The following is an 11,023-nucleotide window of genomic DNA, read 5'->3' as shown; positions in this document are numbered from 1 at the left end:
GACAAGATCCTTTAAAGGCAGCAAGATACTCCTGCTGCATGATACAAGAAAGGCAAACTTCATTGCCTTCACAGAGCAAGACAAACAGAAGTCTGAAAGGTACCAGAAGGATTTTGCGCTCATCCTCGCTCGTCTCTGCCTTCATATGTGTGCGACTGGCCTGGGGGCTGACGGATGTCTCATAGGCAGGCACCATTGGTGAACATGACCGATCCAGTGACAGGTTAGTGATGCTGGCTGATCTATAGTGGAAGAGAGAAGAACTGAAGTATAAGTGTTCATTGTGCGGTGCTTCACCAGAGCAGGCATTGATCTTGTAGCATGCTAAAAAGGAACTTAAGCCTGTGACATTGTTCACTCTCCTCAGTACAGACTTACTGCTTAAAGCTCCCTCCGCCACCAAAGCAGAAGAAAGGATCCTTAGGAAGCAAGTGTATTGCTTTGGAACATCTAAGTTAAACTTTTGTAAAGCTCTTTGTAGGAAGCAGTTAGAACTAAGTTTAGACACAGCAATTCATATATATCTGCATTTGAATAGACTGGGGAAGGGATGGGATGCTGGGTAATTAGAAGCTCCAGCGGTTTGGAGGCGAGACAGATGCCAGCAAGGGCAGCCAACACCAGGATCTCTGTAACAGGGCATTGAGATTCCCCCTCTCCTTGACCCATTTAAAATTCCTTCTCCTCAGCTCTCTGAAATATATGGCTGACAGCTTACAGAGTCTGGAAGTTTGAGCACCTGTTCCCTACGGTGGCTAAACCGTCTGCTGATGCTGGAGGTCATTCCAGCTGGGAATTTTCCTTGTGCTGTGATATGGAGCATCCACCTGATCTCAGCCCAGCTGTTAGGAAATCTTGGCTATGCACTCCAGTACAAACACACCATTTTGCAATAATAATTGCAAAGCTACAAATGCAAATAAGTTCCAGATACCCTCTGCTCCAATATCCCACAACTACACTAAGCCTCTGAATAACCAGAGTGCAACTTCTCATCACGCAGCAGCAAAAAGCATGCAGTGTAAGCTATTCATGCTCATAGCGTTCTAAGGAGTGAGGATGGAAAACACTTCTGCATACAGCAACAGGGAAGCTCAAAATGCCAATGCTGAACTGATTCAAGGCTTGCAGCAGTCTCAGTGATGAGAACTGTTGCCAGCCTCTAGTCTTTGGAATGAAACTCTGCTAACTTCACAGAGCTTGCTAACTGGCTAACAGACACTCTAATTATTCCCAAGAATTCTCAATGGATGATGTGGCTGAGCCCAGGCATGAAATAGCAATGCCACCCTGTTTCAGCTCTTGTACTGCAAGGAAGTAGGCACTGAAGGTACAATAGTCTCAAAATCACTGCTTTTTCCTCCTCTGTCTCTTGAGGAGGAGTACCGGGCTTATAAAGGGTTTTAGTTAGGTCCTTTTCAGTCATTTACGCAGAATCAAAGGAAACTACGTTGGCGCTGCATCCATATACATCTACGGGTGATAAGCAAAACCTTTCTGTCATAGTCAGCCATTCAAGGCAGGCTAAAACTCTTCCAGTCTTCTACTGTTCAGATGCTCTCAAGTTAAACGAAGTTAGAACTGGCAAAGTTATGCAGCTTAACAGAAAGCATTCTTATGTGGAAGATGAGACTGACATGAAAGTCCATAATTAAGCACTCCTCCCAGTTGTTTCACAACAGCTACTTTAACTGTGCCACCTACCTGTAAGCAGCAGGGATTTTTAATTTGTGTAAAAAGGGCATTAAGCAAGAGTTAGAACAGTCAGATTTCATATCTGTGTCTTTATCATCACCAATTACATCTGGGACTTTATTGTATTTATCTTTTCTGAAAGCAGAGAGGGAGGTTTTGCAACGAAAATCCTTTATCCTTTAGAAGGACCTGCAAAGGAGAAGTTCAAATCCCTCCGCTTGCAACATTTGACTGTTGTGCTGTTTTCTTCCCCATAAATAATCAGTTTGAGAAAAAAAACAACACATATCCCCCACCCACAGGGAAAACAAATAATACTAAGTAACTTCTGCTACCTGCATCTAAATGCACTTGACCTGCATCTTTTTCCCTCCTTCTCGTCTAGAAAGAGGCATGGTCAAGCTTGCCTCAAAGAAACATCTACAGCTGCTTTGAGAAGATCTAGAGGCTAGCATTGCTTAGCCCAAAGCCAATAGCTTTGTTTCCACCCATTCAGAATTTTGACAGAGGTAGGTTATACCTCATCATTACTTCTCAAACGTGAGTCCAGACAGGTAAGTACTATGGTGAGGCCATGAATAGTCAGAGAGTTAAAATTTAACTTGAATGAGCAGTTTGGGCCTGCCAGGTCCAGCTTAGAACCCTCCTACTACTGCATGTGTGAGCAAACAGCAAAGGCCTTTTAAAATAGACAACATCAATTAAAACAGGAAGCAGGAGAGCATGCTCAAGGTTTCAGACATTTCTTGACATCACTGAAGTTATTTAGCATTGAACTTTTAACTCTGGAATCCTTGACATGTTTTCCGAGAATTCGTTTTTGGTACTATTCACCAGTATTTTACTCCCCCTAGGTGAGATCTTTGGTTCTCAGCTGTACAGTCAGTGTGCACCTCCTCCTAACAGTCCCCATCACACAGAAGATAAAGACTCCAAGCAGTCCGTCCCCTGAAAGGCACACCCAACATCTTTCTCAGCTGAGTTCCCTAGTCTTCACTGGTCCTGCCAGATCCCTCCAAATTGCTAATCATTCTGCATTCCTATAACACCAATGCAAAGAAGTCTCTGAACGTCTCCTGACTCCAACACTGAAATTTGGATTATCTTTGCTCTGTTCCTCATACCCTTGCCTCACCTTTATTCCCCCAATTTAACCATAATGGAAGTATGTAACCAGAACCATAGCAGAAGCCCTGTGAAGTGGAAATTACTTGTTCTTCTAATACCAGCCTATTCAGTGGGATTAGGCTCAAGCATTCACAACTTATACTAAAGCTCTCATGAACATTTCCAAGTTCATTCCAGCACTCTTGCATAAAGACCTATGATGGGATTTTAGCCTAAGGAAGCCTGGTAACTTAAACAAGATTATACTTAATGGAAGAGCAGAGGAAGCAGATGGGGGGGCAGGGGGAGGCAGGGGGAAACCCACAAAACAAACAAACAAAAACTACACCTCTGCTCCTCCGTGACCTCACGTCTTTACCTCCCATTACCAAGTCTCTGTTACTCCCTTTTCTTCAGCTTCCTCAGAACTCTACCTTTCTTAGCCACTTCTTTCCCTTTCTGTCCTCTTCACCACCACCTCTATTTGACTGACTCAGCAGCAAACCACAGGTTCCTCAGAAGTAGTACATTTATTAATATGAATATGTACATAAATGGTCTTTCCTTACCCATTACATATGGGTAATGGGATGTCCCATTTTAGACACGAAACAGCATTCTCAGTAAAAACAAGCCCCAAAATACAGGCTTTACAGTGAAGAGTGTGCTAGGAGTGCATCCATAACAGAAAATACTCAGATATGATTAGTTTACCTGTTCCTAGCTGGCGACTTCCCTGCATCCTCCTGGACAGACACAAGGCGTGCAGACAATGTGGTAGCTGAAGAGTCTGGGTGAATCAAACTGCAAGGAAAAGGAGCATGTTACAGATGTTTGAGAGATTTGTCACATGCAGCAGCGTCAGAACAGCTGGAATTAAAATACAGTTACTTATAATGTTACCTGTCATTCACACCCATGATTGTTAAATCAATGAGGGAATAGGAAAATCTTTCCCCATCTGTAGGCCAATGATATCTGCAGGACAGTGCTCAAGTCTTCTCCCTTCAGACTCAAGACTTGGACAATACAGCCTCCTCCCACTTCTCCTATTATCCTGCCTTCCCGCCCTCTTCCCCTACATCCCTTTCTTACACATCCTCCTTCCTTACAGGCTGCTATTCCGTGCTTTGGAGGTAGAGGCATTGTCCCTATCCCCGCAACACACCATCCTTGCAATCCAAGCAATGCTATCAAAACCTGTCTAGCAATAGCTATAACCAAGACAGCCTGACCACCTTCTGGAATTGTTTAACTGGATCACTATCACCTTTGCCCTCCTTTTCCTTCCATACCAGGAGGAAGAAGAGCAGATGTTCATACACCATCAATATAAATTCCTACTGGCAAAACTGTATCAGATATAAGCCACTACACTCCAACTGATACAGCCGTACCGGCTGTGCTCTGGGATGTAGACATGTTGCTAGCATGATAAATGCTTTTCACGAGAAAATGTACACAATACAACTTTGCCTGAGTAGCTATACTAGCCCAGAGTACAGCACTCCTTCACTTTTAAAGGACACGGCCCTTCAAGTTAGTTAAAGCAGGAACGCATGCCTCTATGTTCCAGCTGCTCAAAGAGTTTTCTCACTGCTTTGCAGCATATGATAGCAGGAGAGGCAAGAGCCTTATCTCAGATACATTATTTTGGGAAGAGACTCAACTCCCAAGTTTTCTTCTGAAGCAAACTACTTCTCACACAGAAGCCACATATCAGAAAAAAAAAACAAAACACAACTTTGCTTCCATTATGAAGCTGTGAGTTGCCACTTTCCACTGTGGTGCCATTCAATGTCTTGAGTTTAAACCTCTGAAGGTCAATCAGGAGTTTACCAAATGCAGTATTAAAAAAAGCACTGTAGCCCACTGCAAAGTCTTAGTTTTAAGAGCAACAAGCACTGAAAAAAATTTTAATCCTCCTAAAGCAACAGTAAACTACCTAATCTCAATCTCTCCCTCTCACACACAAAAGCAGCCCATGTTTACTCAGTGTGTCCCAACAAGACTAAGTGTTCTAGTATAGAAAGAGTTATCAGCCTTTCAAGAATAGGCAGTATTTTTTCGAGTGCTACAAGCTGCCCAAAATAAACATATACTTTCTTTACATGTTCATGTCTACAAGCCATTGAATTGCCATAATAAAGATACTAATAACACATCAAAAGACAGAACTAATGATACCTTCTATTATTTTGTACACCTGAAGAGAAGCATTCCAAGTGCACATACTTATTCCCTAGTTCAAAATCTGGTAGTATTTATCCCAAGCATTGCAACAGTACTGCTTTAGATGACCATGACATTAAAACCGGAAGTACTTTCCTTTATTTAGGCCTAAAGCTGGTTATTTAATTTCTTCCATATAGGAGCACCATACTCTGAAAAGCAACATGCAAAGCAAGAGTCAGGGCATTTTCTGAAGACAGCTGGTTTTGAGTTTTTTTCTTTTAATACTATCAGAACCACTAGAAGAGATCTGCTGAGAGAGGCACCTGTCACTAACACTACCCCTCAGTTAAAGAAAGGCTCTGACTCAAGACCTCCTCAGTAGTTTCACACCTGCCTGTTCTTCTGGTTTTAGGGAAATGAGCACAAACACCACATCTGATTATTTCTTCCTCCCCCCACATTAAATTAAATCAAGGTCCTCAGACACTAACTTGCATACCACTTGAGAAGACATATAGTGTTCTTTTATTCATCTTCCAAAAATAAAGATTCCCTCATTTGAGAGCAATAAGAAGTAGTACATTTTGGAAGGAGATCAGAGAACCTTTAAAGCTGTCCTTTCAATCCCATATCAGTTGAAACAGGTGGTTACTTCCACCATTTCACTCTTATTTACACAGACAGCATCTCTTATATTCTCTTGCCCAATCCAAAACCTGACACAAAGCATCAGTGTCACATTGACTTGCCTCTCGATACATTGGTGGTTAGAAGGGATGTTTTCTGGTTTTGTCTTTTTAAACTCTGAAGCTAAAAGCCTGCTCTGTCACTGGTATAGAATCACTGACTCAATAGGTTAAAGGAAGAACTGCAAATAATTTAAAACTCCACTAAAAAAGCTTCCACATTTCAACTTGAAGAGAAGAATGTTAGAAGCAAGCACAGGATTAGACTCTTTTTACAGGAGATACACTTCTAAAATTCCTAGATGGAAACCACCAGCTTTTGCCTAGGCAGGTGTTAGCATGAAAACAGTTAAGACTGGAGCTCAGCATGAAGTCATTCACTTTACCTTTGCCAGGTTAGATCCTCCTCCAGAAAGATGTTGCGGCTAGCTTTACGGCTCCCAACTGGTGTGCGTGGCTCGCCAGGATCCAGCACTGATACAGAACATGCAGAATCTGACAGAGCATTTAAGTCTTCTCCAATGGAGTTACTGTCTGTGGAGTGTGCATAGCTTAAGGCTATTTTGCGGCAGTAAGTGCAGGCTCGGAGATCCCCTGTGGAAAGCAGAACCAGAGAGCGTAAGTGAACAGGAACAAATAGTACTCTGTTCCTACAGGATCAGAGGTGTGTAGTGGTGGGAAAAAAAAGATTTCCTGTTTCAAAACCTCTTTGCATGTTTAAGTCTAGTTCTCATATTCCCTTAAAGAGCAAAACCCCAGATAATTATACACTCGGGGAACTTCTCCAAGTCAAATGATGCGTAACACATGATCGGTAAGAGAGAGACAGGTTGCGGGGGCAGGGAGAGAGAACACATGTGCACACTGAAATCATGGTACAACAATAGCCAGTCAGATATGACATACCAGCTGATGTCTGGAAATCATTACCTCCATCAGGAGATGTCTAGAGTTTGGTAATTGGTATTTGAGTTTCCCTCACCCTCAATCAGAACATGTGGCTCGTTACATTTTAAAACTACCATTCCTAAGAGCAGCTTTTACTTGAGCACACTTTTTGTAGTGAACATCCTTGTTAAATAGTGGCCATATTTGTTTTGTCATCATGGGCGTAATGTTGGTAAAAATAAGCAGGCATGGCATAATCCACCATTATGCACTAAGAAATTAGCAGAATTAGGTCCTGTGATTCTTTTTGCTTATTTCTAAGCCCACTAGAGACCCGTACGGCATTCTCTAGCAGATGCCAGATTCTAAAATGCAGTAGTCCAAACAGAGCTGAGCACACAGAGAATGTTCTGCTTCTCAACAGATAAAGCCTACCTGTGTAGCCCATGAATTTTCCAGGGATTTCCTGATTGCAGCATCGACTACAGAAGATCTGCCCACAAAGTCGACAGTGGTGCCTCCGCCGGAAGGTGGTAAATTTCTCACTGCAGTCATAGCATTCTTTGCACTGGCTGTCAGGCATCCAGTACTGCTTCAAGTCACTGTCCTACAAGGGAAGGCAGTAGAGAAAAACTTTTTTTTTTGTAAATAAAAAAGCACGTTTAGATTCATGATTGCTTTATAGACTGTGCACATGAAAAGGACAATTTCATATATTCATATATGCGTGTGTGCACACTCTTGTGTATAAGCACACACATGCACAGAAAGGATTTTTCATGTAGTTTTATAGGGAGCCAGAAGGCTGAGAGAGTTCTTAACTGTGAGAATAAATCTAGTCAGCCTTTGCCTTCTTGATTCCAAGATGGAAGCAAAGCAGATAAAAACTATCATGAGCTGCAGACAAAGGTCAAGAAGAAACAAACATATGAAGTACCAATTGCTCTTCCCTCTCATTCGCTCTTCCCTCTCATTCGCCCCTAGCACATGACAGGCCCTCGGCAGGCACAGTTTAAAAAAAAAAAAAAACACACACAAACAAACAAACAAACACAACCACAAAAAACAACAACAAAAAACCAAACACACACATTAGCTGAAGCTGTTATCCAGGGGTAAATCAAGTTATCAGGAATTATCAGCGCAGGAAGATCATTTCAACAGCTAATACTGGGATGTACTTTGAAAGGATTATAGATACATGGAAAAAGTTCTGTTTTGTGATCAAATTCTTCAAACTAGTTGTAAAAGCCTGTGTCCCAGATTGATGTTGTTTCAAAACTCCAGGTTAACTGCTATGTGAAGACAACTGTGGAATAGACATTCAGCAGATAACCACATATGCTGATTTACAGCATGGGTTGCAGCCACAGGAATTTTTGTCTTCTTTTTAAGACTTGAAAACAAAGAGTTAAAACTTCATTTGGTGTTGTAGCTATAAACAGACCAAGACAAATCTCTCAATTATGATTCTGAGCACACCAGCTACAATTACGATAGACGGAGACAACTGCTAATGGTCACATGACAGCTCTGACTGTGAAACACTCTTTGCTAGAGTTCAGTTCTGGCAATAAGCCTTTTCAGAGGGACTGAATACTCTGGGTTTTTCTTAGTAAGAGAAAGTGCTGCAAGAACTTTCTCAAAACAACCTGAGACGAGTGTAACCACAGAGAAGAACAGTGATCCGTACTCTGATTTTCACATAACCAAAAAAAAGCATACCCCGAATTGGGGTTTATTTTTGGATGTTCACAAAGTGTGACATAGCCTCTAGACCAATTTTGAGACCAGAACAGCTATGATCAACAAGACAACAACTTCATGTTGTCCTCACCCAAGAAAACTCATACAGAAAGAGGTCGAAGACTGCTCAAGGCAGTCTAGTGTTCAAGAGAGTCTAGAAATTTTTAAGATGAACACTAAGCTTCAAGCAGGGAAATATGCAATGAAGAGCTTTACCAAGGAACTGCTGCAAAGCTGCAGGGGATGCCGATTAACAGTTTTTGCTGCAGCTCTGCACGATAAGCCAAGTCTTTGGTTCTGCCACACAGAGAGTGGCTGTTCCAAGCAGCAGTGGCTCTGCCCATCACCTCTCCCACATTGCCTCTGCCCCACTTGCACATGTCACCATTGCTGGTGACAGCTTCCAGCTCTCTGCCTTGCTCAAGTCAGAGCCAACACGCATGACAAGAACAGCCTACAAGGAAGGGTTCAGAACAGAAGTCTGGCCACCGTTAGCAGTAGAAGTTGACTAGAGCAGCACCCTCCAGGATCTGACACATGGTTTCTACAACAGTAGAGTGGTCTCATGTAGAGACAGACCAAGTCCACAGTAGGAAGAAATTGTTGCCTGGAGTGACTCAAGCAAGACATGGCTGCAGTCAAGGGCAGTGATGCATTACCATTTGTACAGAAGTCAGCATGCTGACAACTAACATACCGCTTTCAGAGAAAGATCTAGACATATTAATTTACTGTTGCATCCTGTCTGTTTGAGCACTTCTCCAATAGCTTCAAAGATGTCTGAAAATCTCTTCTTCGGAAGCTGCCACAAACTGAAATATTAGTAGGGGCCACACTCAATGCCCTGCTTACTACAATGAAAGGCTTTTTTTTCACCCTCAAAAATATCAACCTTTCTACCAAAGCAAAGTTACTATTACAAGCAGAATAGCACTGGAAGCTAAGTGAGTTTACTCAAAGTCTACCTGTAAAAGCTACTAAGCCAAAAGCCTTTTTCCTTTTAATTCAGTTTAATTAAATGTACTTTTGCCTGTTCGTGTCTTGCTCCCAGACACAGCTATTTATATCATCACTTATAAATAATTGTGGATTCCTTTCTCAACTAGATCCTCCTCTTAAAGGCGTGGTCCAGTACAGCAGAGGAAGGTGAAATCAGCAAGTCAGTAGCAACCACCAGACCCTTATCCAGCTGAATCAAAATTTCTTAACAGGACAAGCCTTTCAAGCAAACATTGGTGACCAATCATTACCACAGTAAGTAGCAGATTTAATTCATCCTCAGAATCCTCATTACTATTTTTGACAGTCAATGTGTTTCACCTGCCCATGGTTAGCCTTCAAGGAAGAAAACCATCAGGTAATACTAGATTAGGCAATACAGAAGGGGGAAGGAGTCTAAAATGAGAGCATCTGGTCCAAGTTCAAGAAGCTGAGCAACTGCAACGTTTCACTCCCACAATATGACAGATGTTTGACATGTCAAAACTCAGCATCAACTTAAATTGCTTCCCCTGCACTCACAATGATTTTTGAGTTTATTCACTCATCCTTCAAACATCTGAAATCACATCATCTGTCCGTGATGTGTCTAAAAATGAAGCTCAGAGAAGCCCAGTAAGCAGTTCAGTTTCTAGATAGTTTGGCCTACAAATCCCTCAGAAGAAGTACCTGGCTCTTCCCCTCCATGATTTCTTTGAGGCGCTTTAAAACGGTGCTGAGGCTTCTTAACTGAACTGCTGTTCGAGGATCATGACCTCCAAGAGGCGGTTCTACTTTCCTTCGATTGTCTGGAAGGGAAGGGAGAGTAGTATTCATTTCTTCCATGATACATCAATATTCACATCACAACACAAAACCCCATTAGAGGGAGAAATGTTCACATATGTATGCACTTTACAAAGTTAGAGTGTATCGCTTCTTGCCCTTGCACTCTTCTCTCCCAAATGGAGCTTCTGATGCCAGATAGCCTGCTTTGACTGACATTTTAAATACTATCCTCTGTGTTTACAAGAACTGATTTAAGTTCTCCGAGAATGAAAATATCTTTTAAAGAAGTGAAGTTATTTTCAACCTACTATGTGAACCTTGTAATAGTCTTTTAGAAAGCACTGAAGTCTCATTTTAGAATGCCCTCTAGGATATTAATACTTACAAAATAATTGCAACAATATTCACATTCATTCTAGAATTAGAATTCATTCATGACTAGGATTCTAGTCAATGCTTTAACCTGAACTTATTTATAAATGACTATAGCAAGCCTCAGGACTCAATGGCTCAGTTTCTGTTAAAACCAGTAACTCAGAATAAAATGCATCCAGAAGTTAACATTTTCAAGGGGGTTTTTTTGTTTTGTTATTTTCTAAGAAAAAAGCCAAGTTGTTGAGAACTTGTACAGGCATTCTTGATTAACTATAGCAAAGAGACTCCCGAATAAAAAGGAAACGCAGTTAATTTCTTTCCTATAAAATGCTAGATTACTTTGAAGCATTGCTGTACAAGTTACAAATAAGATCCTTCTCTCCAGAAAGATCTGCAAACACAGTGCTGTATTTACCTGAACATTTAAGTATTTTCAGAGTCACTTTTCTACATCAACAACTTTTCTGAATAGTTTAAAGTTTCTTACCAGCTTCGCTGCTTTCCATCTGACTAGCATTTTATTTTGATACCCCCTAGTACAGGAAGAACAGACATGGCTGCTTTCTGTTTACTGCTTTAGATAC

General features: G+C 41.5%; 1 protein-coding gene across 1 annotated transcript in view; it reads right to left on the bottom strand.

Annotated features, from left to right (window-relative positions):
- PIKFYVE (phosphoinositide kinase, FYVE finger containing) overlaps positions 1-11,023 on the bottom strand; it is a 65,569-nt gene that overhangs the window by 45,885 nt on the left and 8,661 nt on the right. Inside the window, exons 3-7 of the mRNA XM_009332227.1 lie at positions 9,966-10,084; positions 6,987-7,158; positions 6,050-6,257; positions 3,517-3,606; positions 104-242 (exon numbers count right to left, since the gene is read on the bottom strand). Coding sequence (XP_009330502.1) covers positions 104-242; positions 3,517-3,606; positions 6,050-6,257; positions 6,987-7,158; positions 9,966-10,084 — 728 coding nt within the window. The remainder of the gene's footprint in view (positions 1-103; positions 243-3,516; positions 3,607-6,049; positions 6,258-6,986; positions 7,159-9,965; positions 10,085-11,023) is intronic.

The sequence above is a fragment of the Pygoscelis adeliae genome, unplaced genomic scaffold (assembly GCF_000699105.1).
Source record: "Pygoscelis adeliae isolate BGI_AS28 unplaced genomic scaffold, ASM69910v1 Scaffold160, whole genome shotgun sequence".
In the NCBI taxonomy this organism is placed as follows: domain Eukaryota; kingdom Metazoa; phylum Chordata; class Aves; order Sphenisciformes; family Spheniscidae; genus Pygoscelis; species Pygoscelis adeliae.
The sequence above is the reverse complement of the archived record's forward strand: the minus strand, read 5'-3'. Positions and strand labels throughout refer to the sequence as shown.